We start from the raw sequence: 27,649 nt of genomic DNA, 5'->3' as shown, positions 1-27,649 counted from the left end.
AGGTCAGGGACTTCCCATGCTAAAGGCTGATGAAGTTCAAAAAAAGTGTGATTTTTGGATGTGTTCAGTTTTTGGATTTACGGATAAGGGATACTCGAACTGTAGTGAAATTGCAGTTTTTAAGCTTGCGTTCTAAATCTACGTCTTTGCACAGAGCCTACCACGGACTGCCATGCTGGCAGTTGAATGTGTTGGTTCCTTTGCGGTGGATTACTGGTTACAAACACACTTGTTTCAAGCTGGTATTCTGTGGCACCTTCTAGTCTACCTCTTCAGCTATGACTACACACTCGAAGAAAGTGGAATTCAAAAGTGTGAAGAAACCAACCAGCAGGTATTAACTAGAATTGATTTACGCTGCCGTCAGACTTTAATGTCTAAAGTAATTTGTTTTTGAGAGTTTCGATTAATTGCGTTCTAGCTCAATGTTTGCTCAGGGGCTTTATGCCCTAAAAAGTAGACATGTAAATATCTGTTTGTGAAATCAGCTGCTATGTTCTGGTTTCTTTTAAACAGGAAGTTTCTAATAGTCTTGCGAAGCTCTGTGTAACTGCGCTGAGTCGGTTAGGTGGCTATTTGCCAAGTGAAAAGGCAACACCTGAAAACCCTACAATAAGGAAAAGTTTGGCAGCTTTGTTATCACCTTTTGTCTCAAGAAGGCTTTCTCAAGATAGCCCAGCAGAGGTAATGTTATTTATCTCCTTTATTGTACTTTACTCCGTGTGTTCAATTGTACAAATTTCTCTGGAACTATGGCAATCACTCCAATATCCCTAAAGGAGCAAGGCATTTTTACACAGCATCTTGATCTGGAATACGCTCCAGGAAAGGGTGGTGATAAGTCCAATGGTAACTTTTGAAAGGGAATTGGATAAATGCTTGAGGGGAAAAATTTTCAGGGCTGAGGGAAAAGAGCAGGGGAATGGGATTAATTGGATACCTCTTTGTCAGAGCCAGCACATGCACAGTGGTTTGAATGGCCTCCTTCTGTGTTGTATCATTCTATGATACAATTCCCCAACCACTGACCAGTGTCCTCCCCATGTTTTATATGAACTATGTTGCACGTTTATCAACTGTAGAGCCATCAAGTGGCTTGCTTAAGTGAGCTTGACTTTGTTAGCTGCTAACTGCTGTCAGTTGGAGGAAGAGTCCCTGAGTTTTATTTCTCAACTTGCTTATTTGTGGAGACAACATTTCTTCCCAACTGATCCCCTGGCTGGTAATTATTTTCAGGAAAGTAGTCTGCAAGTTTGAAGTGCAGATTTCTTGTATTTAGCTTCTCTGCTTCTGATGTAAGCTAAAGGGTACCAAGTCATAAGATGTGCAATCCTGGCGATTATGGATAAGTGAAATTAAATTTTGAAGAAATTTTGATTGCTTCAGTTTGTGTTTTTGATTTTCCATGTGCTGGTGTTTCTTGATACTTTGTACAGTGGCTTTTAAACAAATGAGTAAAAGCAGTAATGTAGGCCCTGGATAACCTGCAGTGATGGAAGATACATTTGTGAAAGAAATACTACTCCATTAATGGCAAATTCTTGAGTCAATCCTTGGTGTATTAGAAACTTCAGTTGTACGTGGATTGAAATGTCGGATTATATTCCTGTTATGTATAAGAACAATCTTTGTTTCAGATTCTCAAGATGCTCAACAGTAACACTGAGAATCCATATTTGATCTGGACTAATGGAACTCGAGCTGAGCTGCTGGAGTTCCTTGAAGGGCAGCAGGAAAGTATGATAAAAAGGGTAAGCCTTTTAGTCCTATTAAGCAGTGGTGCAGATAATAACTGCTTGTATTTATATAGTACATTTAACATAGGAAAACATCCTGCATCGCTTAAAATATAATACAATTCCATTTGTCCTTTCAGTGGGAAATTAAGACTGCACAAAACATTGACGTATATTGACCACGATTAGTAGTAGTGCTACTAAATTCCCATCGGTCAACTCAGCAGGAGCAATCGGGCAGATATAATGGTTAATATACAACATCTTTTGTGTATAACCAACCAAGAGATGGGAAGCATGAGGCCCTGGAGGGATTTGAAAACAAATGAGAATTTTTAAAACCAAGTATTGCCATGGGATCCAGTGTAAGACAGTGATTGCACACTTGATGGTAAATGGAAGAGAGCAGCGAAGTTTTGGGTCAAGTTTACCAAGGCTGCAAGGTGGGAGGCTGACCACGAGAGCATTAAAAAAAGTTGAATCTCAAGGTACCAAAGGCATGGATAAGGATTTAACAGCAGACAAGCTGAGGCAGAGTTGGAGATGGATGATATTGTGGTCAATGGCAGTTGGTGGTCTTGGTGATGGAGAGGATATGTGGGTCGGAAGTTTAGCACCGTCAAAGAGGAAGCCAAGGTTGCAAATGGCCTGCTTCAGCCTTGCACAGTGGAGAGGGATGGAGTCAGTGGCTAGGGAATGGAGTATGTGGTGGGGATCGAAAACAATGACTTCAGTGTCCTTATATTGAATTGAGACAGGTGGTGGTGGGGTATAGTTGGTATTTAAAAATTGCACCTATTTGAAAGAACACTTTCGTTTTTATAAAATGAACATACCTATAAACTCTGGAAAGGCATCTTTTTTTTGTGATTCCAATACCAAATTTAATGCTGGGATAAAGAAATTGAACATTGAAGGTCTGTGATTTTGTTGCAATTTTATTAAATTCCAAAATCATCATCTATTGGAACAGCCCCTCTGCTGCAATTAAGCTGCCCGGGTCCACGTATTAAATGAAGTGCCGGATTTACTTTAAAAAAAAACAACTTTCAAGGTGTGCTTGTTGTTTTGTAAATTGCACATGTAACATGGTGTATTTAAACTAGCAGATGGCATGTTTGGGAATATCTGATATTGTTGATATTTGGAAGATCCTTGATCAGTTTTATTGTTTTACCAATGGGTTTGCCAAATCTTAGTTAAATTCAAAACTAGTTTGAATAATGCAAAATCCTACCTTTACTGAGCTTTGTTTACCTCTTAATGGTAATAATCTAATTGCATTAGTTAGCACTTCAAGTAATTGTCAATATTTTATCATTTTTCAAGGGGGATTGTGATAAAAATTATGGCGCTGAGTTTGTTTTCAGTGAACACGCTAAAGAGCTCATTGTTGGTGAAGTTTTTGTCAGAGTCTACAATGAACAACCAACGTTCCCATTAGAGGTAAGATTACAAAAAGACAGTTCATTCTGTAGAAATGTAGTGGCCACTTTACTTGGGCCTCAAAGCTCTCATGCACAAATAACAAAACATCCTGCATCACTTACAATATAATGCAATATGGAATGCCAATTGTCCTTTTAGAGGGAAATTAAGACCGCACAAAACGTTGACGTATATTGGCTATTACCATTAGTAATGTTCTAAATTCCCATTGGTCAACTCAACAGGAGCAATCAGGCAGATGTAATGGTTAACATACAGCATCTTTGGAGGGATTTAAAAACAAATGAGAATTTTTAAAACTCAAATGTTGCCATGGGATCCAGAGTAAGTCAGTGATCACAAGCTTGATGGATAAGTGGAAGAGAGCAGCGAAGTTTTGGATCAGTTCAAATTCACAAAGGCTGCAAGTTGGGAGGCTGATCAGGAGAGCAATAAAAAAGTTGAGCCTCGAGGTACCAAAGGCATGGATAAGGATTTAAACAGCAACTGAGCTGAGGCAGAGTTGGAGATGCGCAAATAACAGGCTAATAGAAAAATGTGGGTGGGATTATTTATAAAAACCCTGCAAAAGTTATTTCTGTTCTATATTCCAAAAAATAGACAATACCTGCCAAGGGTTGCTTACTTCCCCTAGTAACCTATCTTGTTTCACACCTGGCCTGATGACTTTTCTACTTTGAGCACAGTCAACCATTTTGGTACATCTTCTATATCTGTCTTTATCCCATCAAATTTCTCTTTCCCCTCCCCCTTTTACTTTAACGTTGGCAGCACCCATCCTGTTTTGGAAAGACATGTGCAAAGTGCGCATTTAGTATCTCTGCCTCCACAGATTTTTTGTTTTTGGACCTTAAATCGGCCTCGCCTTTCCATTGCCTATCCGTATGCTCTCTGATTATAAGATTTTAGTGTTCCGTTTTTATGTACCCACTAACCTTTTTTGCAAATATTCTCTGCCCCTTATTTCTTCCTATTTTCTTCCATGTTCAGCATCATTCTCTGCTGTGCTATGAACCTGATATTTTAACTTTTATGGAGCTGCGCCTCACCAGTAATGAGGGAAATTTTAATATGCAAAGCTTTCCTGGGGAATGGCAGGAGGAAAATTGCACTGTCCAGTGGGTTAGTTAGGGTCTTCTGCAATCCACTTCAATTGAAAGTGAACTCTTCAACATTGAAATGAGGCAAATAAAGTGGGCGAGATTGTCATGGCAATTTTTTTTTAACAATTCTGAGCAATTTCAAATTAAACCATGGCTGCAGAACAAGGCACACGCTGGTAAAAGGAAAATTCAAGAGCGATGTCAGGAAGCACTTCACTTATCAATACGTAAAATGGTCTCTAGTTTGAGGAATGAGGACAAAAATTCTGGATTCATTTTAAGAAGCAGTTAGAAACTGAGGGAGGAACTACAGGTTTCTATGATGGGATGAGCCACATTGGTTGAGTGGTCTCCCACTTCAGTACCTATCTGCGTGACCATGTTTTGACTACCAATATATTTTGCATTGCCTGGGAGTCCTCCAATTTAGCTCTTTCGACACTCTCTGCTCTACCTCTTGCTTTCTTTTGCTCTCGCTTTGCTTTCTCCGCTCATGCTGTCTCTCTGCCTTCATTCTGTGCCTGCACTCTAGTTTTGAACCCCTCTCCTTTTTGTTTTGGTGTGTGAGGAGAATCAGCAGCACTTGGATCCACTAAGTTAGAGGGTGGAGCACTGGGACCTGGGAGCAATCTCCTAACAATGCAATTAGAAAAGCATAGTATGATTAGAACAAGCCAGCATGATTTTACTAAAGATAAATCCTAGTTGACAATTTTAGAGCTTTTTGAGGATGTAACTAGTAAGGTAGATAAAGGGGAACCAGTAGATATAGTATACCTGGATTTCCAAAAGGCATTTGATAAGGTGCCACACAAAAGGTTAATAGGCAAAGAAAGGGCTCATCGAGTTGAGGATAATATATTAGCATGGATAGAGAATTAATTAACTGATAGAAAACACAGTGGGCATAAATGGGGATTTTCAAGTTGGCCGGCAATGAATAGTGGAGTGCTGCAAGGACCAGTGCTGGGCCTCAGCTATTTACAATCTACATTAATGACTTGGATGAAGAGACAGAGTAATGTATCTAAGTTTGTTGATGATACCAAACTATGTGAAAAAGTAAGCTGCGGGGAGGACACAAAGAGGCTGCGAAGAGATATAGACAGGTTAGGTGACTGGGCAATAACATGGCATATGGGGTATAATGTAGGGAAATGTGAAGTCTTTCACTTTGGTTGTTAAGAATAAAAAAGCAGAATATTTTTTTAGAAATGTGAAACTTTTAAGTGCTGGTACGAGGAATGCACAAAGTTAGCATGCAGATGCAGCAAACAATTAGGAAGGCAAATGGCTTGTTGGTCTTTATTGCAAGGGGATTGGAGAACAAGAGTAAAGAAGTCTTACTACAGTTGTTCAGGGCTTTGGTGGGACTGCATCTGGAGTTTTGGTCTTCTCATTTAAGAAAGGATTTACTTTCTTTGGAAGCGGTACCGCAAAGGCTCATAAAATTGGTCCCAGGGATGAGGGGGTTGTACTATAATGAGAGGCTGAGTAAAGTGGGCTTATTCTCTGAAATTCAGAAGAAGAGAGGTGATCTAATTGAAACCTAGAAAATTCTGAAGGTGCTTGATAGAATGGATGCTGAGAGATTGTTTCCATTGTTCAGAGAATTTAAAACACGGGCACAGTCTCGGGCTAAGGGGCCGATCATTTAGAACAGAGATGAGGAGAAATTTCTTTACTCAAAGGGTGATGAATCTTTGGAGTTCTCTACTCCAGGGGGCTGTGGATGCTCCATCATTGAATACATTTAAGGCTGGGATAGATAGATTTTTGGTGTCTCAGGAAATTGAAGGATATGGGGAGTGGGCAGGAAAATGAGGTTGAAGTCCTAGATCAGCCATGATATTGAATGGTGGAGCAGGCTTGATTGGCCATGTGGTCTACTCCTCTTATGTTCTTAAGTCCAGCACACCAACATTATTAGCCACAGTGTCCAGGCTTAGGAATAAAAATGCAGGTACTGTTCAAGCTTTCGGTAGAGGGGGAAGAGGGCGTTTTCTGACTGGCCTTTGGGTGTGCAGCTTGAGGAGCAGTTGTACTTGAAGATTAACTATCTTTTATAAGAACATTTTTAACATCTGATTTGGCTGTGTCATAGGCTGTAAGGTGGGTTACCCAAGTTCTAACAGCCCTCCCTTCTGCTCTAGCACAGACCTACATATAAAACTAAGGCAAAGCACTCACCTGATTAGAAACTTGCTTGCAGATGGCTAAGCATTGGATGAAGATTAAATTAGACAGGTTTCAGAATAGGAATGGGTGTCTTGTCTTCCAGATCTCTCTGGAAGTGCAGTGTGCTGACCTATGCTCTCTGCTGGTAATGATGCCATCTGTCTGGGAATTCACAAGGCTAACCTAGCCTGTTTTTTTGCTAGAAGCGCTGCTCTTGCTTTCCATTTTGGGAACTGTTTCATGATTCCTCAACTAAAAAACAATTGATGAGTGATGTCTTTTGTCCATCTAGAAAATCAATCCCATTGCTGCTTTCCTTTTTATCGTAAATGATTTTAGAGTTTTCACCTCTACAACACGCCCATTTCATATATTGATCAAATTGTGTGAAGGACATGCTGTTAACAGTTCTATTTTAACCTTACTTTGGCTTCTACCTGTATTTCTTTCTATTCATGTAATTTAATTCAAAGTAATTTTCCACATTTGCTAACATTCTGCTAACTCTCTTGTTATACTTCTATTAGATCACCTCTTAGGTCCCCTTTCAAGACTGTAAATGGGTTATTCTTTCCTCATTCAGTTCTCCTTACATTTTGGATCATCCTTGTGACATTTCTCTGAGCTGCCTCAAATGCTTGAACTTACCTGTGCCTGTTATGAACTAGTGAATGTTACTGCTGATATGAATTAAACTTTTTTGTAGTGTTCACCTTATGCCAACTATGGATCTATGCTGAGTTGGAGAATCAGCTCATCAGCAGAACAATTTTGCAGGAAAGGGGCATTTAAAATTCAGATATGTTCATGAAACTGATAACTCTCTTCCCTTAAACACGGTTAGAAATTGCACTGCAGAAACAAACAATGGAATTTAAAACCACTTGCATTAATATTTTCTTTAAGACAAGTACAATAGCTTCAACTTGATTTTCTTATCTTAGCTTCCAAAGGCTTTTGCAGCCAGCCTGCTTGACTACATAGGATCACAAGCACAATATCTACACACTCTAATGGCCATGACACAGACTGGGAAAGTGGAATCTGATCAGCATGAAGACAGGTTGCGGCCAGCTGAAATGGCTCTAGAGGCGCTACGTAATGTCATCAAAAATAATCCAGGTTGGTGCAACTTGAGCACAATAATATAAACTGACATTCTAGTTCAGCACTGTGGGAGTGCTGCATTATTTGGGATGCTGTCCTTTGATGTTAAATGGAGGCTTCGTTTGTCTGCTCGGCTATTACTGACTTGGACTGCATCAAGCTCATTGATTATATGTAGTTGCTAACGGCTACTGCACCCATTGCTCAGTTTTGCTGGAGGAATTTCATTCAAAGATCCTAATTGTATCATGGTTCATGAAATGAAAGTTTATCTTTATATAGCAAGTATTGCCTACTTGAAAACTGAAACTTATGTTGAACAAACATCAATGTCTTGCTCAGATGGTAAACACCACAGGAAAAACCATCTACCAATTGTTCTTTTGAAATTACAAGTTAGAGAGCTTCAGCTTAGACTGCTTGAGAGATAATGTTTGATTATCTACCATGATATAAATAGCCCTGCTCATTGTTTGCAGCCTATTGTCCAAAAACTTTCCAATTTGGTACATATTGGAATCTGCTTCCTGTGCCCCCCCCCACCTTTCTTGCTCTTGATTGTCTTAAAATAAACCACCTTGCAAACGTAGGATAGGGATGTCCTCTGTTTGCCAGGAGAATATTGCCCAGGTGGTTTTCCATTTTGGTGGAGCCATTTATTTTGTTCGGAGAGGTTGAATAGCAATAGTTATAGGCAAACCAGAGAGAAAATGCTTTAGCTCTTAGACTCAGCCATATCAAGTTCTTGTTCTATGCCTAGTCATTGCATGATCCGTTCCATGTTTTTATACTGGGTCCAGTTTGCATCTGCTGGTCTTCATTTTGAATTTTGTTGCAGGTGCTGAAACTGAATGCATTGGGCATTTTAAACTGATATTTTCTCTCTTGCGAGTGCATGGAGCTGGTCAGGTTCAACAACTTGCCTTGGAGGTAAGTTATGGATTTGTTGGTGCTATAAGTTGGCTTCCAAGTTTTATTTTCCTTTTGATCCTCCTAGGCTACAGACCGCCTGCACCATGAAACAGTCAAGCAACTGGCCACCTTCAGTGTTGCACCAAACTGGTCACAAGAATCAGACAAGAATCTGTATCCCACCACTGGGAGTAGCACTGGTGGCAGCAATTCAGCTTTGTGGGTTTGAATCAATCTAGTTATAGTGAGGGTACATCCAGAGCTGTTTGCAACAGAGTTGGGTTAAACTTTGAATCTATATGGCTCCTTAAATGTCCAAAAACACCCCATGGCACTTCACAGAGCCTTTAACTTAACCCTTTTAAATACTAATAGTAACTAGGATTTTCTGTAATCTGAGGAAGTAGCCCTGGCTGGTATTTATACTTCTGTAGAATTCAAAGTTTTAATGTGTAACCAACTGGATGTGACAATGTTAATAGACTGAGCCTTTTGAGCTGGGTTTTCAGAGAAAATGAAGCTCTGACTCTGGAGGAAGGCACTGAAATAAACAGTGATGTTCCCCGTAGGCCTCCTTCACCTCGCTATATATTGAAGGCCCATTTGCCTCTAAGCCATTAGAGGCCATTGCATCTTCCCTTCCTTCCATTAGTATTTTTATCAATGTTCATGTGGTAGTCAGTGTTTTTTTTTCTATTCTTTCATGGGATGTGGGCATCGCTGTTAAGGCTAGCATGTATGGCCCATCCTTAATTGTCCTTAAGGTGGTGGTAAGCTGCTGCCTTGAACTGCTGCCATCCATCTGGTGCTGGTGCACCCACAGTGCTTTAAGTAAGGGTGTTCCAGGATTTTGACACAGTGACAGTGAAGGAATGATTATATAGTTCCAAGTCAGGGCGGTGTGTGGCTTGGAGGCGAAGTTGCAGGTGGTGGTGTTCCTATATGCCTGTTGCCCTTGTCCTTCAATATGGTAGAGGCCATGGGTTTGGAAGGTGCTGTCAAAGGAGCCTTGCTGAGTTGCTGCAGTGCATCTTGTAGATTGTACACATTACTGCCACTTAACATCAGTGGTGGAGGGAGTGAATGTTTAAAGTGGTGGATAGGGTGCCAGTCAAGTGGACTGGTTTGTTCCGGATGGTTTTGAGCTTCTTGAGTGGTGGTGTTGGCAAATGGAGAGTATTCCATCACACTCCTAACTTGTGCCATGTACATGGTAGACAGGCTTTGGGGAGTCAGGAAGTGAGTGACTTGCCTCAGAATTCCCAGCCTCTGACCTGTAGCTACAAGAGCAGTATTTATATGGTTGATCCAGTTCACTTTCTGGTCAATGATAATTTCCAGGCTGTTGATAGAGGGGGGATTCAGCAATAGTAATGCTATTGAATGTGAAGAAGAGATGGTTAGTTTCTCTCTTGTTGGAGATGTCATTGGAGTGTGCCAATGCTGTGACATGGAAGAAGATAGGAGCTGCATTTTGCACTGGGCCATTGCTTTAGTCTGGCTTGAAGGTTCTGTGTGCTGTATCAGAGGTGGTAGTTTCAGTCATAACAAAAATAGCTTTTAAACTTTGGTGTTTTTACGAAGTGTTGCAAAGTGATTTTTGCTTGGTTGGTGATATCTAGTGATATCTTGTATGCTTTTAAGCAGCAGATCAAATCCAGAAGACTTGATTTTAGAAGTATTTGTGTTCAGTTTGGATAATCTTGGCTCTCCAGATAGAATAAATGTGATCAATGCAGAAAGACGCAAGTGTCATTTGGGCAGGCGACTTGTAAATGAACTTGAACTGAAAGGTCTGGTGCAAAAGCATTTAAATTTGAAGAGTTTGTTGTATATTTAATCAAGATTATCCAATTTCCAATTCTTTAAAAGAAAAGGTGATTAATCTTTAACATTGCAACTTCTTTAGGACTAGTTTTATAAACATCCAATGACCAGAAATATGCTTTTTACATTTCTGAATATGTATGCATGGTGTCATGAAAAATGTTTCTGAATGTTTTACTATTGTGCCACAGGTAGTGAACATAGTGACGGCTAACCAAGAATGTGTAAATAACATTGCTGAATCATTGGTCCTTTCTAACCTCCTAGTTCTGCTGCATTCGTTGCCATCCAGTAAGTACCCCTTCAATAACTGTCAAAAATGAACTTCAAAATTTGATTAATTTTGGGAGCCTTTGTTTTAACAGGGAAGTTGAATGGTTTTAGTTGGCGGTAGTAAATATTTAAACAGTCAGTTCACTTGATGGCTCGATTGATAAGAGCACTTTATAAACGGAGCAACCTAGACTAAGTAAGAGCCAGGTTCAGACTGTTTTGAGTTGGCTGATTTTTGTTGGATTTATCTATTCTTTGTGCTGCTAAATGTTGCTGGCATTTGTTGCTCATCCCTAATTGCCCTTGAACCTAGTGGCTTGCTAGGCCATTTCAGGGGGCAGTTAAGAATCAACCACATTGCTATGGGCCTGGAGTCACATGTAGGCTAGACCGGATAAGTATGGTTGATTTCCTTCCCTGAAGGATGTCAGTGAACCCGATGGGTTTTTAACAACAATCTGTGATAGTTTCATGGTCACGATTACTGAGACTAGTTTTCATTTCCAGATTGACTATTTGAATGTCCCCCGAGCATTAGCCAGGGCCACTGGTTTACTAGTCCAGTGACATTACCGTTATGCCACCATCTCCCTTGATGTGGAGGGAGTACCCTGGGCTTGGGAGGTGAAAAATCAACCAAGTTTCTTGCTCCAGATTTATTATACAGCACCCACTGCTGGAAAATGCACACGTGTTGATTGGAGGTGAAATCAGATTTAGATTTGATGCTTAGTCTATTAGCCTGTCTAGACTTACTTTCTGATCAGATCAGTAGGTCACCAGCCCCTTTGGAATTGTAAATAGCAGAAAATGCTGAAAACTCTTTGCAGGTCAAACAACAACTGTGGACAAGGACGATAGTATTAACATTTCTTCTCTTGTGTGCCCCTTCGTCAGAACGAGGTTCTGACACAATCTTGTGAGACGGGGAAAAGCATTACTCTCTCCACAGGTACTATCTGAGCTGCCGAATGTTTTCAGCATTTTCTGTTCATTTCAGATTTCTAGCAACTGCAGTATTTTACTTGTTGTCCCCTTGAAATTTACTGCAGCCAAAATGTGCGCCTTCAAAATGAGAGTGTTGGGAGGGGAATGGCAAATTACAGAGAAAAATGGCAAAAAGCTAAAGATCACCTCAGGTATCAGCCATAAGGGAACATGGGAGGATTCTGAAGCTGCAGTCTACCTTGTCTGTCAGTAAGTCAACCACCAGTCACCAATCTTACCAGTTATTAGTGGATGCCACCGTAAGCACACCGCAACAGTCCCTTTTTGTTGTTCAGTCTTTGCCCAAATTCGAGAATCGTCTCCTTTCTTCCCCAACCTTACTCTTCTTTTCTCATTTCTCTCATCCTTCTCTAAATAATCCTACTGCTTCCTCTTTGCTCAACACTACCAAAATGAATTGTGTAATATAAAAATAAACAATCTTGCATTAATTTTACTTTTAACCAACACTCAAATTTCAATTGTGTAAACTTTTTTATGGTTTAACCTATTTATTCATTTCTCTTGTCTGCTCACTTTCTCCATTTCCTGCCATCTTCTCTTTGGGTCAGCTGCATTTGAGTCCTCTCCAAATGTAACCCAACTCTAGCCACATAACTCACCAGGCCACCTTTGAATGCAGTAGATTCCCAACTGCTTTCTTTGTTTCGCGATTCCATCCTAAGCTCACGATCATACTCTCATGCCCAGCTGCCTCCATGCTTCCATCTGAATCTCCTGCCCCAGTCTGTTGTAGCCTATCACTACTCAATCCCTTTTCCCAGCTCTAACCTGATTATATGTTTGCCATGATGACCACCCTGGTCTCGAAAGTAAGACCTAAAAGTTCAGAATACCTGCAGAGGGACGCACAAGAACCAACTAGGATGTTGAGAGAGATGGACTAACAGAATGAGGAAAAGACACTAACAACAGTACAGAATAATGAGAAAATCTTGTAAAAACCACAGTGGGTGGAACATAGACTTGGAAAAAAAGCAATGAACAATTACAGGTTGAGACACTCAAGGGAGCAGGTAAGTCATTTTGAATCTGGGCTCTTTGGAATTGGACAGTATTGCAGATGAACAGCATTTTAAAAAGAATTGAACAAGGCGAAAGGGTAGGGTAAACAAAACCGCTCATAGATTGTGTTGGGCTTCATTTCCTCACATAATATATTTGCCATTCAGGGAGACCAAATGGATATAGATTGGCTTTAATTACTTTATAAGAAGTGTGCTTTACCGTACAGGTTTTCAAATCCATGGTTTTAAAAAAAAATTGTATGGAAACTTCCAATACTATTGCTGTTTCTTAGGTCGACAGCTTGTCCTTGAAACCCTTTATGCTTTGACGTCAAATACAAAGATCATAAAAGAGGCCATGGGGAAAGGTAAAGCAATATGTTTGTTTCTTTTCAACTTATTCTATCTGTGTGTGGGAGATGGCTAGATTAGACTCCAGGATATAAATGTGCATTCTTGTACGTTGTTACACTTGAAGATAAGCAGAGCCAATGGCTGCCTGCGCTCCATTGTGCAATCATTCTGAAATATACTTCTCCAATTTTCTGCAGCAAACTGTGTGAATGCTTGTATGTAATGCGATGCAAGCATGTATGTTTGTGAATAATTTTGCAATGATAATTGTTGATGGCTGAAATATGACAATCAAATTAGTAAAAAGAAAAGAGATTTGAAATAACTTAAGTGCTGTAGTGTCCTGCCCATTTTGGTTTGGAGAGTAAATGAGATAAAAATGGGTGTTTTCAACAAGATTATTTTCAATAGGTGATGAAGTAACATCTTTTCTGTCCAGCATAAACGGCTCTTCATGCATTAAGTTTATAGTTAGCAAATTGTAAATCACAGGATTCGGTGACATGATACTAAGTTGTAATGACTATTGTCTGGGAAATGTTGCATTATGCCATTTTATCGCCAGTCTATTCTGCAACTTATCATTTAATGTTATTTAAGTGTGTATATCTGGAGGAGTGTGGATGGATTGCCAGTGAAGAAAATGGTAAATTGTCTTGTGAATGTAGAAGGTGCTGCTCTTCTAAACCTCAGGCAGAGGGAGTTTTATTCTGCATTTAATTGTATACTTCAAGCGTTAGCACAAAGATCCCGCATTAAATCCTATCTTTAAGAAAATATTCTTGAGTTGAGAGGTTAACAAGATGCTGAAATTGCTAGTCCAATATTTTTCCATTTTGCATTCATACGTATTTTATTTGAGATAGTTGTCTACTTTTGAACAGCAAACTTGAAGTTATTTACTGTTCTGCTTCTGTGCAGGTGCCCTTATATATCTACTAGACATGTTTTGTAATTCAACTCATCCTCAGGTTCGAGCCCAGACTGCAGAGCTCTTTGCCAAAATGATTACAGACAAACTCATTGGACCAAAGGTGTGTAATTGTTTAAGGTCACAGTTGGCTTTGTAAATAGGCAAAACGTTTGGACCAAATATTTCTTCAATGTTGAGAACAGAAGTTTATCCCAAGTTAATTTTAATTTGACTTTCCTGATGGTTTTTATTAGCATGTGAAATTTTCAAATTGGGATTGTTACAGGAAACATTAGCCCAACAAAAGTACCTAAATAAATATTTGAGGTGTGAAAATAATATTTTTCAATTACATTAACAGCAGATTAACTCGATGTTTCGTACGATAAGCTGAGGTGTCTCTGGCTTTGTTGTCATTCTGTTAGTGTTAAATGATCTCTTTTCAGAAAGTTGAACTACTTTTGCTTGTTGTCTGTATAAGTGGAGCCAATGCAGCTTTGAAGGCTTTGTCTTGCTTGGAGAGGTTCATTTGTGTTTCTTCTTTTTGCTACTGTTTTCACTTTTTATCAGCCCAACCAAATGTTTTATTTTTTTGTCCTTACCATTAGGGCAATTGTTAGTTTGCTCTATTTTACCCAAAGAGACTAACCTGTTTTCACATCCTCTTAAAGCTCTAGAACTTTTCCAATGATTAGTAACTACATGGAGACAGGGGCCACTTGTTCATTTGACAAGAATTTTGGAGCTTTATTGAGCAGTTTCAGGAGATGCCAGTTTCATTTCTCCATTGCACCCTTACTGTTTGTTCTCTCCATCTGAGATTGGTTAATCCTTTATAGGAGAACATCACCATTTCTGTCTATTTAGTGACGGAGTTGGAATAAATTTCCAGAGAGGGAATTCACATGGGGTCTCCTCTATTTAAATCTTTCTGTCCTGCAGCCTTCACCCAGGTTTCTTGATTTTTGCAAATAAAATTACTTCTATGGTATATTCATGACTGCTATCACGAGCAAGGCACATACCTCTTTTTCTAAATATCTGCCAGGGAGGAAAAGCTGCTTCACAGAAAGCTGTTGAGAATTGGGTAGCCTGTGAAGCTCTTGTCTGTTTTCGGTGGTTATTATTTTAATGCTGATGATATGAAGCGCTCTTCAACTGTTTCAGTAACTATACCACTCCCAATTTAGGTGAGAATCACATTGACCAAATTTCTACCGAGTGTCTTCATGGATGCCATGAGGGACAATCCTGAAGCATCTGTGCACATATTCGAGGGGACTCATGAAAACCCTGAGCTAATATGGAATGACAACTCCAGGGAGAAGGTGTCTACAACCATCCGACAAATGATGCTCGAGTGCGTAAGCTATTGTTACCATTGATTTCTGAATTTATAGAATGATCTTGTCTGTCCCTATTAATATTTAATGGAAGTTTTTAATTTCGTGTGCAGAGACATAGCACACACTTAATAACTTGAGGCTCTAGCAGAATATTTCTTGTAACATGCAGTGTATTTTGTATTCAGAGCTGTTATTTTCTACAATTTGGCATATATTGACAAGAATGCCACTCAAGCTAGGAAAATGTTAATGGGTTTAGTGTGGATACTGTAACGATCCCTTTGGAGATCAGTAACGTGTGAGAACCAAACTACCCCAGTGGAAGAAAACAGTGAACAAGATTTGACTTTTTAAAACCTTTACTGTAACAATCAAACTAAAAATCAACGTAAATTCAATGTGAATTAACAGGCGAATTATATTCAGTCGAAACTATAAATTATGTTTTAAATAGCTGACACAACAAAGGTAAATCTCACGGATTTCTCAGATAACCCTCTTAGCGCATATGTGGCACCATATGCAGTCCCAAAGTCTTTCACAGCTCTACCTTCCTCTGGTAGAGTTCAACCATTCTTCTTCACGTAGAATCCGATCATCAAATCGCCTCCAAAAATTGCTTTACTCCATCCACATTCCACGGATATGATTGTCACCAAAAATGTACACTATTGCTGAACCACCTCTGCTCATTTCACGACAATCCTGATTGCCGAACTTTTCCAGGGTCACGTTCATCTGACCACTCAATAAGATCCCGGTACACAGTATGGCTTGCTCTGCTTTGAAAAAAAAAACACCCAGCTCGTCAGCATGCTTGGACTGCACACAGCTTTTTAGGTATCAGTCTTTTCAGCTGGCGCTCACACACTGCATCGCAGCCGCTGTCTTGTTCTGACCACCAGCTGAAATCCGATCTTTGTCTTGTTTACTCTTCCCAGAAGCTTCCCAAGCTTCTGTTTCCCTGGCAACCTACTAGGGGCTCATTTCTCAGAAGTTTGTCGTCGCAGCCAGGAAATCCAATTAACAAACCCCTCCCCCAGAAATCTGGACCTGATTTCTATTTCTGTTGGAGACAATCTTAAAAAAAAATACAGACTTTGGAACCATTTTGGCACAATACATACTCTGAAATTATATAAAAAGCATGTATCTTAATGGTAGAATTCTTTAAATAGGAAAAGGCAATGAACATAGGTGCAGTAGTAGGCCATTCAGCCCCTTGAAACCATTCCATTATTCAATGAGATCATGGACAATCTATGTCCTAATTCTCTTTACCCGCCTTGGCTCCATATCCCTTAATACCTAATTTAAAATTATTAATTGAGTTAGCATCTAATGCTTTTTGTAGGAGAGTGTTCAACATTCCTACCATTGTTAATATGAAGGAAGTGTTTAACTTCTCTCCTGACTGACCCGACTCTCTAATTTTGAGGTTTTGTCCCCTTGTCCCGGACTTCCCATCAGTGGCAAATGTTTGTCTTCATTTACCTTTTTCATTTCCTTTCAAAATCCTAAAAATCTCAACTAAATCACAATTTAACCTTATATAGTCCAGGGAATATAAGCCTCGTTTACGTAATTTCCTCATAATTTAGCCCGTAGACCCCTACTAACATTCTGGTGACCTCACTCCTAAGGTGTGGTTCCTCATAACTGTGTATATGGCACTCCAGATGTGGTTTAACTTGGGCTTTTGTACAGATGTAACAAAGGTTCCTTCCCTTTAATCTGATCATCTTGATATAAAGCCTAACATTCCATTAGCCTTTTTGATTTTTTTTTCCTACCTGACCACTACATTTTAATATGGATAGAGAATTGGTTAGCAGACAGGAAGTGGAAAGTAGGGATAAATGGGGTACTTTCAAGTTGGCAAGCTGTGAATAGTGAAGTGCTGCAAGAATTACTGCTGGGGCCTCAGTTATTTACAATTCATGTTAATAACTTAGACAATCTAAGTTTGCTGACAATACAAAGCTAGGTGGGAATACAAGCTGTGAGGAGGACACAAAGAGGCTGCAAAGAGAGCCAGGTTAAGTGAGTGGGCAACAAGGTGGCAGATGGTGTATAATGTGGGGAACTGAAGTTATTCATTTTGGTTGTAAGAATAGAGGAGCAGAATATTTTTCAAAAGGTGTGGAACTTTTAAATGTTGATGTTCAGAGAGACTTGGGTGTATTCATACAAAGAGCACAAAATGTTAGTATACAGGTACAGCAAGCAATTAGGAAAGCAAATGGCCTATATTGCAAGTTATTTAAAATCCCAGAGGGGAACTTTTAACAACTGTCATAACCTATATTTTCAATTGGTGTGTTTTGAGATGCAGCACTGAATTCAGGAATGAAACCACCAAGCCTCCAGAGGTTTTTATATAAATTAAATTAAACATTTATTAATTTAACAAGGAATTAAACACAGACACGTGTCTACAAATTGCTATAATAACTTTTAAACAAATCCCCAAATTAATCACTCCTAGGTAAATCCTCACCAAGGCAACATTAACCCATAGACTTAAACAGACACCAGGCAAAGCACATTTTATCTTACGAATTCAAAATGAGGTTGCTGTCAATTTGGTTCCTTCACACAGTTGTAGGCTTACAGGCTGCATGCCTCTGATCTACACACACAAAACTCTTTTCTGTACATACCTAGCCTTCCCTTTGAATGCAAATTTTCATTGTATCACCAGGCCTTTTGAACTCCACCTCTTCTAACAAAACCCCTTTCATAGTACCAGTTTTATTAGTAACATAAATCTATGGCTTCATGTCTCCTAGCTAGGTGCAAGATTCACCCCCAGCTTTTGAATGGTTTATTCAACAAAATGCAAATGTACCCTTTACCTTACTGTTTAACATCCCGAAACCACTATACATCAAAGCACCCAGACTAGCTGGCTTTAATCCAATTAAGACACACACACTCGCACCCGCAGACATAGACCCTACTACAAGTCCAATTTAAAATAATTTCCAGTAACATTATTTGCATTAATATCTTCATGACACAAGGGGATTGGAGTACAAGAATGCAGGTCTTGCTACATCTGCACAGGGCTTTGTTGAGACCACACCTGGAATACTATGTGGGATTTTGGTCTCCCTATTTAAGGAAGGATATACTTGAATTGGAAGCAGTACAGTGAAGGTTCACTAGATTGGTCCCTGGGTTGAGGGGGTTGTATAATGATGAGAAGCTGACTAAATTGGGTCTGTATTCTCTAGAAGAATAAGAGATGATCTTATCGAAACATTCCAGATTATGAAGGAGCTTGACAGGGTGGATATTGAGATGTTGTTTCCCTGGCTGGGGAATGTAGAACACGAGGTGGGGTATCAGAATGAGGGTCCGATCAGTTAGAACTGAAATGAGGGGAAATTTCTTCACTCAAAGGGTTTTGAATCTTAGGAATGCTGTACCCCAGAGGGTTGTGGGTGCTTCACCATTGAATATATTTAATGCTGAGAGAGAGTATTTTTAGTGTCTCAAAGGATGAAGAGATACGAGGTGCAGTTGGGAAAGTGAAGCACAAGATCAGCCATGATCATATTGAATGGCAGAGCAGGCTCAATGGTCTGTATGGCCTTCTCCCGCCCTATTTCTTATGTTCTTATGAAACTCTATATCCTTCTATTGTATGGAGACTTGTAAACAAACCTTTCATAATGCAAACTAGCCCTACCACCTATCTACCTGCTCACTGTTTCTCCAGTCTTTTCTGCCCCTGCAAACTCCTAATTGCCTTTGAACTTATTCTGTTCACTTGAATTATTTTTCTGTAACTTATTCCACAAGTCTTTCTAATGGTCTGCCTCTCCTCCCTAACTTCCTAGTTTCATGTTCCATGATACTTGAATCCTTCATAAGTGACAATTTCTGTTCATTCTGTTGGACACTTAAAAATATCTCTCAAGAAAATAAATTCATCCTCTCTACCTCTCCTGTTGCCTTAAATTTCTGGAATCATATTTGCTCACAAGGCGATGGTATTCTTTCTGTGACTAAGTAATCGCTGAACACTGTATTGCAGATTGAAACTGACCAACATCTTACACAACAATGCAGCCACTTCAGGTTTGCACTCTTCCTTTCTAAGTGCAATGTTTTATTTTATTTTCCTTTTTTTTTACCATAGCCAACTGTTGTGCCGATGGCTTTATAAATTTTGTACCAAAACTTCTGAACATCTCTTGATCATATTGCACAACTATTCCAATTTGTGATAACTCTGTGGAGCAGGCTTCAAGAAGGACACTAAAGTTGTATTTGTTGGCAAGAAATTGCACCTGATGCATGTTGATCTAGTTTAATCACAGTTTGGTTGCATTTCTAATCATTTGCTCAGCCTCTACATTTGTGTAATCTACAAATTTTGCAATTTTGCTTAAAATGCTGTCACCCAACTCACAGTTGAAAATGCAAGAGTCCAAATACCAACCATATATGCAGAAAACTATTTAATCTGGAGCCTCATGACTTCCAAAAGACTGTTCATAAATGATCACGAGACACTTGTAAAAACTAAGATCAGTGGACATTCAGGGTAAGACTGCCAATAGTTAAACTAGGGCCATCTGTACCTTGCTCGTCCTGCTTTCTACCCTTAATGTCACCTATTAGCACATTCCTTAGATAATATCACCATCTTCAACACCTTTGTCCTTTTCGTCTATGACATCTTTTGGCTATCTCCACCTATCGCTGGCCCTCTATCCAGCTCTACTTGTCCCACCCCCTCCCCCTTAAACCAGCTTATATTTCACCTCTTTTCTATTTTTCCTTAGTTCTGTTGAAGAGTCATACGGACTCGAAACGTTAAATGTGTTCCTCTCCGCAGATGCTGTCAGACCTGCTGAGTTTTTCCAGGTATTTTTATTTTTGTTTTGGATTTCCAGCATCCGCAGTTTTTTGCTTTTATCCTACTGCAAGGAAAGCCTGACTCATTCCTCAGGGCAAAGCCTTGACCAATCAGGGTCAAGCTGCTTGGCTTAAATTTCAATTTAAAGCTTCCTGTTGGTTTCAGGTTTCTCTGCTGCTGAGGAACCATTTCCCAAAGTTTGCTGCATATTTCTGCCTTGTCAATATCTCATGTTTTGCAACACTATCAGAGCAATATTCCTGATGCCTTGAGTGCCTTTGGTTGAACAGGGTCTGCTCACAAGCAGCAGAGCAGCAAGGAATGATCTGCAACTAGTTACTAAATCTTTCCTAGCTGTTTTCACTTGGACAAACAAGCAAAGCTTCAGCACTAGGTTGTGGCATCTAGTTATCGGTGACGGCCTTTCCAACTTTCCAAAATCCTTTACCGTTCTCTGTTTCTATTCTGAGCTAAGGTGCCTCCTCCTGAATAGTGCCACTATTAATTGGCTAAAACCTGGGCGCTGACAGTGTTCGTTTTGCAGGGCAGATACATTTTACAAACGTACGAAATAGGGGCAGAAGTAGGCCATTTGGCCCCTTGAGCCTGCTCTGCTATTAAATAAGATCATGATTGATCTGTTTCAGTTTTGATTTCTGCATTTCCATGCACTCCGATCGCCTTTGATTCCCTTGCCAAACAAGAATCTATCTACCTGCACCTTAAAAATATTCAACGACCCTGCTTCCAATGCCTTCTGAGGCAGTGTTCCAAAGTCGCAGAACCCACAGAGAAAAAATTTCTCCTCATCTCTCTCCTAAAAAGTCGACCCCTAAGTTTAAAGCTCTGCTCTCTAGTTCTGGACTCTCACAAAAGGAAACATAGTTTCCATGTCCACCTTGTCAATACCGTTCAGGATCTTATATTTCAGCCAAGTCACCCCTCGTTCTTCTAAACTCCAGTGGAAACAAGTCCAGTCTGTCTAACCTTTCTGCGTAAGACAACCCACTTATTTTGGGTATCAACCTAGTCAACCTCCTCTGAACTGCCTCCAATGCATTTATACCCTCTAAATAAGGAGACCAAACTGCACACACTATTCCGGATGTGGTCCCACTAATGCCCTGCACAACTAAAGCATAACATTCTTACTTTTATGTTCAATTCCTTTTGTAATAAAGGATGGCATTCCATTAGCTGCCTTAATTACTTGCTGTACCTGCATATTAACTTTTTGTGACTCATGCGCTAGAACACCTAGATCCCTCTGCACCACAGAATTCTGCAGCTGTTCTCCATTTAAGTAATACTCACATTTTTCCATATACTCCATCTGTCAGATTTTTGCCCACTCACTCAACCTATCTATATCTGTTTGCAATCTCCTTATGTCCTCTTCACAACATACTTTCCTACCTATCTTCGTGTCATCTGCAAATTTAGCTACCATGCCTTCACGCCCCTCAATTAAGTCATTGATATAAATTGTAAGAGGTTGAGGTCCCAGCACACAGCCCTGCACACTCCACACATCACATCCTCCCGAACAGGAAAAAAAACCATTTATGCATGCACTGTTTTCTACCAGCCAACCAGTCTTCTATCCATGCTAATATGTCACCCCCTACTCCATGAGCTTTTATTTTCTACAATAACCTTTGATGTGGCATCTTATCAAATGCCTTTTGGAAATCCAAGTACAGCATGTCTACAGGCTCCCCTTTATCCACAGCACATGTTACTTCAGAAGAACTCCAATAAATTGGTTAAACAAGATTTCCCTTTTCACAAAACCATGCTGACTCTTCCCAATTCCCTTGAATTTTTCTAGGTGCCCAGCTATAACCTCCTAAACGATCGATTCTAATACTTTCCCCATGACAGGTGTCAAGCCAACTGACCTATAGTTTCCTGTTTTCTGCCCCCTCTCCCTTCTCGAATATAGGGGTTATATTTGCTACTTTCCAGTCTGATGGAACCTTTCCAGAATTTTGGAAAATTAACACCAACGCATCTACTACCTCATTAGCTACCTCTTTTAAGACCCTATGGTGAAGTCCATCAGGACCTGGAGATTTGTCAACCGGCACTCCATCAATTTGCTCAGTACCGATTCCCTAGTGATTGTAATTTCTCCAAGTTCCCATCTCCCTGCCTCCTGATTTACAGCTATTACTGGAATGTTTTTTCTATCCTCTGTACTGAAGACAGAAGCAAAATATTTGTTAATTTCATCCACCGTTCCCTTGATATATATTAACTCCCCATTCTCACTGTCTAGAGGACCGACACTCACTTTACTTACTCATTTTCTTTTTAAATATCTGTAGAAACTCTTGCTATCTATTTTTATATTTTTAGCTAGCTTTCACTCATACTTTAATTTCTTTCTCCTGATTAACCTTTTCAGCTGTTCTCTATATTCTGACCAATCATCTGACCTGCCACTCATCTTTGCGCAGTTATATGCTTTTTACTTAAGTTTGATGCTTTCCTTAACTACTTTAGTTAACCACGGATGGTGGGTCCTCCCCTTAGAGTAAATATATTCCTACTATAAAGGAAAATTCTGAGTATTCTGAAATATCCCCTCAAATGTCTGCCACTGCTTCTCTATTGATCTATCCCCTAGCCTAGTATCCGAGTTCACTTCAGCTAGCTCATACTTAATGCCCACAATATTGCCCTTATTTAAGTTTAAAATAGTAGTCTCCCTTTCAAACTGGATGTAAACTTCAATCATTTTATGTTTGCTGCTACCTAGGGCTGCCTTCACTCTGAGATTATTAATCCTATCACATTAAACAATACCAAGTCTAATATCACCTGCTTTCTGGTTGGTTCCAGGGCATGCTGCTCTATGAAACTATCTTGAAAGCATTCTGTGAACTCCTCATCTAGGCTACTACTGCCAATCTGATTTTCCTAGTTTATATATAGGTTAAAATCACCATTATTATTGCCGCCCCTTTATCACAAGCACCCTGTAGCCCACTCCCACTAGTTACTACATTCCCCTACTATTCCTCATCTCCACCCAAATTGATTCTACATCCTGATCTTCTGAACTAAGGTCATCTGTAACTATTGCACCAATGCCATCCTTTTGAAAAGCAATTATCTAACTGATAGCTTAAGGTGGGATAGTCGGGTGTTCCAAGCTGGCTTTGAAACTAGTTTCTAAATTATTTTTGTGTATTCTTGATGTTTGATTCCCATGTAGAAATATACAAGACATTACTTCACGATTGCTTACCTTGTGGTGTATTCCTTTTTGGAATATAATTTGCTTCCACGTATAAAGCTTCCTCCTGCCTAGCTTTTGATTTTTTACTTAATTGAAGCAGCTCATCTTTCCCCACCTCAATTAGTGCTGAAGTTGCCTTCAAAGTAGCAGAGGCTTTAACAGAGCAAGGTATATGTACGTTGGAGTGTGAGGGAGGAAACCACATGATGTTGTGGACACAACATCCTGGGATGTTCAGTTTTGATGACCCATTTCTTTTATTTGTGGGAATTGATTTACATTTGCACAATGGTGTGAGAAACATTGTGTTAAAAGTAGAAAATTTGACCTGGCTTCTTGCTCAAGTGTGGTATGATGTGGAGAGACAGACTTTTTTTGCCCTTTCTATGACGCTAAGATATTCAAGACTATATGGAAACTGTTGTGGAGAGAGCGGTTAAACGAGTTTCTTGGCTGAACTATTACACAGGGTCTCAGAATAGATGGATTAAATAAAACTTGAGGTAAGTAAGGGCAGTATTTTTTTTTAGATGCATTAAGATCTAGCTTAATTTCAAGATTAAGTGTTATCAGTTAGAGTTTAATTTTGTCAGACTGGGTGGTGCAGTGTGTTAGATGTTGATTTTTCGCACAGGGCCTGGGTTCAGTTCCAGGGTACACTCAACAGACTCTCTTCTTCCAATTTACACTAAATTTGCAACCTTCACTCAAGCCACAAAAAAGCTGGTGGGAATGGAAAAATGCCTAGTGCAGTGCAGTCTTGTTGAAGTGTGGTCCTTATTAAAGGGCAGGCAGGATGGAAGGAACCTTTGCTGTACATCTGAAAAAAAAAATGGGATTTCTAGGACTATGACTTCAAAATTGTAAACATTCCGCTCCCCAGTGCCACCAATAAATTCCAAAGGTTCACCCATGCAAAGTAAGAGTGTGGTGCTGCTATATTGAAACTGAGGCTTCTCTATTAAACTAGATTTGTTCTTTCTTTTAAAGCCACTTCAAGCAACAGCGTGACAATCCAGATGTGAATTGGAAGGTATGCAGAGACTGTATAAATTATATATTTTTGAAAAGGCAGTACATAAATATGCATTCTCCTGTAACTTATACCAGAAATCCGTTTGCATTTGCACCCTTAGGTTTGTCTGCTCATTCAACTATACCCATTTTTTGCCCTATCTATAGTTATAAAACAGATATTTAATGTCTTTCCCTTGAGTTTCACGCTTATGCCTAGTTTTATTATCCAAAATGTGCTATCAGCTGAATCAACTTGGCTTGAATGTATTAAGTGACACACAAATTTAATCATGCAATTTTAAATTTTAATTTAAACCCTTGCTTTGAACATCAGAAGTTTCAGTTACTGAGAAAACCAAGGGAGCTAGAAGGAAAAAAACAAAACATTTTGAACAATATTTGAGAACCTAGTTGTCAGATTGTGTAATCAGTGATAAATTCCGTCTCTTGCATTATATAGTATATAACCTTTAACTTTGAAAGCTTCTCGCACAAAATGCAGATACTCAGGAACATTAGAGGTAAATGAAACACACACCTCACATACTGAATTTAACATATAATCAACATAGACGTTTGTGAATTTTCTCGGTCCTAATGTTGTAGAGGACTGGTATAGTTTTTGCTTTGCTTGTATTTCCAGCAAAGACTCAGTCTCCATAAATAAGAGCCCTTCATGAGCCAAAACTGCACCATAATATGTGCTGAGTGAAATAGCTAGCCATTGGACTAGCAGGTAACCTTAACTGCAGTAAACAAGCCTAGGATTACACATGTTTTCCACATTATTTCTATCCATTACTATAAAAGGTGGCCATAGCACCACTGATATACATTCAGACTAAAATTAATTTATGAAAAAAAAATACATAGAAATAGTAAGAACTAAAAAGTTACTTATGGTACATATACTTAAAATAGAGGAAAAAAAATCAGTTCACAAGGGACAACAAAAAAATCTTCCTTTCAGAATGTTTTTCTTCTACGGTCTAGTTAAGATTTGTGGATGAGATCTTTGTAGATTTCCTAATGTGCTGATTTATGTTAGCCAAGTGATTCCTAGGGTCAATCACTTAGAGTTCAAAACTTTACAAGCTAATTGAAATAAGCAGCCAAAGTGCTGTATTTATGTTGAAAAATCTTTCAAAGTGTTCCTTAGCATACCCAGTAATAGATTTGTCCACTTGCATGCGTTGAGTCGTTGGTTGTCCCTCAATTCTCATTTCTGCCATGGGGTCTTCATGTGACTGAACAAGCTGATTCTTGACCCACACATCTTTGGGCACATGGGGCAGGACGTCCCATGAGGTAGTGAGATCTGAAGCGTAGAATTTGCTTCCTCTTCTTTCCTTCTCTGCTGATGCTCTGCCTCATCATTAGGATGTTGTGAGTCAAAGTGTGATGCAGCTTGATGGACAAGTTGTTGCTATTTTGAACAATTGGTAGCAAACTCCTCCCAGTCATTAATGTCAATGCATCCATGCTTCAAGGAGAGCTTCAGAGTGTCTGAAGCATTTTCTTTGTACTCCACTGGCACGTTGGCCATTTGAGAGTTGAGAAAACAGGATCTGATGGGGGTGATGCTTTTCGACCATCTGGACATAGTGACCAGCCTACAAAAGTTGATTTTGCAGGAGTTTTGCCTGAATGCTTGTGGAGCAGGCTTCAAGAAGGACACTAATGTTCGTTCAGCAGTCCTCCTATTGAATCCAGAGGAGAGGATGCGGCAGAGGCACTGCTGGTGGAGTTTCTCTGGCAGCCTTGTATATTGTTGATACACACTGCAGGCCTCACTGCAGTACAGTTGTGTGGTAACAACTGCTTTGTTCACCAGGACTTGGATTGACTTGCGGAGGTCTTTGTTGTCAAATGCTCGCTGCCATAGTTTGTCGATGACTGGTAGAGCCGATCTGGTGTTGGATCCCCTTGTCAATGGTGGCCTTTTGAGTGAGGTGGCTGCCAAGCTATGGGAAGTGTTCCACATACTCCAGAGTGTCTCCTTAAACATATATGGGAGGTGGAATAATTGGCTGATCATATGTGGGTTGGTATGAGTTTTGTTTTGGCAACATTCAAGGACAGGCCAAATATCCTGAATTGCTCCTTCCTGTGGCTAAGGAAGTCCTCCCAGTGGTTTTAGAGCTTCCAGAGGAACCTTTGACATGGTTTTGTTTGCCAGACAAATCCAAGAAAAATGCATTGCATTCATTGACCTGACTAAAGCATGTGACTCAGTAAATTGAGAGGCTCTGTGGATTGTGCTCCAAAGATTTGGATGTCCAAGAAACTTTTTCACAATCCTGCATTTGCTTCATGATGATATGACTGTAAAAGTCTTGAGTGAGAGATCTGAAAGAGACACTTCAAAGTCTGGACCAGGATCAAACAAGGCTGTCTGATAGCCTCCTATTTGCAATCTACCTGACAGTGGCTATTCAGCTCATCAAAGATCATCTGCCATCTGGTGTCAATACTAAATGCCTAGATGGAAAGCTCCTTAACCTCCATTGCCTCCATGCCAAAACTAAACTGACCACCATAGACATAAATGATCTAGGGTTTGTGGATGACAGCAATGTTGTTGCCCACTCCACCAGATTTGCAAGCCACTCTTGATCTTTCCAATTCTGCATACAGAAACTCGGCCTGTCCTTGCCAAAACAAAACTCGTATATCAACCCACACTACTTGCACTTCAAAAAGGCTGCTTATCCAACAAGTCAACTTTAACCTAGTTTTAGTACCAACAGTGGAACCGACAAAGTCAGCAACTCTCACTGAAAATGCGGATAGATGTTGTCACGTTAATGTGTTGGCCACTCCCTGGACATAGACAAAGGAGTTCTCTTTCAGCTACAGCTAGCTAAACTTTTATCTATCCATAGTCATAAAATGTGGACATTTGTCTTGTGTGCCATAGGAAGAAAGCTTTACTTCTCATGGACCTTGTATTTTATATGGGATATAATGGGTGGAGGAGGAACAGCGGTATATGTGTTAATCCTATTTGACTGTACATTATCCATATAGACAAGGAAAACCTACCATATTTCAACATTGTTTTTAAACAACAGTTCTTAAAACTGTCCTGAGAGAATAGCGGTATAACACAATTGCCCCGAAGTTTTAGTCACAACTTTTAGGCCATGAGTTTGCAATCAAGATTACAATGTTGGCAGTGATATCATCAGGGCTAGGTGCAGATGGAGGCTGGATGTTTCCCCACAGAAAAGTAGGGGAAACTGGCCTAGCTGACTGCACATCAAGTACATTATTACAAGTAGGAATAAGTTGTAAAA

The 27,649-nt window shown here is 39.7% G+C and overlaps 1 protein-coding gene across 5 annotated transcripts in view; it reads left to right on the top strand.

The window, feature by feature from the left end:
- dnajc13 (dnaJ homolog subfamily C member 13) overlaps positions 1-27,649 on the top strand; it is a 140,433-nt gene that overhangs the window by 93,785 nt on the left and 18,999 nt on the right. For all 5 annotated transcript variants that reach the window (XM_078539530.1, XM_078539533.1, XM_078539531.1 and 2 more), the window contains 11 exons: positions 155-334; positions 517-684; positions 1,638-1,751; positions 3,066-3,182; positions 7,411-7,588; positions 8,412-8,503; positions 10,504-10,603; positions 12,894-12,968; positions 13,876-13,988; positions 15,058-15,227; positions 24,324-24,366. In XM_078539530.1, coding sequence (XP_078395656.1) covers positions 155-334; positions 517-684; positions 1,638-1,751; positions 3,066-3,182; positions 7,411-7,588; positions 8,412-8,503; positions 10,504-10,603; positions 12,894-12,968; positions 13,876-13,988; positions 15,058-15,227; positions 24,324-24,366 — 1,350 coding nt within the window. The remainder of the gene's footprint in view (positions 1-154; positions 335-516; positions 685-1,637; positions 1,752-3,065; positions 3,183-7,410; positions 7,589-8,411; positions 8,504-10,503; positions 10,604-12,893; positions 12,969-13,875; positions 13,989-15,057; positions 15,228-24,323; positions 24,367-27,649) is intronic.

This window comes from Cetorhinus maximus, chromosome 3 (assembly GCF_964194155.1).
Source record: "Cetorhinus maximus chromosome 3, sCetMax3.hap1.1, whole genome shotgun sequence".
Taxonomy (NCBI): Eukaryota; Metazoa; Chordata; class Chondrichthyes; order Lamniformes; family Cetorhinidae; genus Cetorhinus; species Cetorhinus maximus.
Note: the sequence above shows the minus strand (reverse complement) of the source record. Positions and strands in the feature narration are given on the sequence as shown.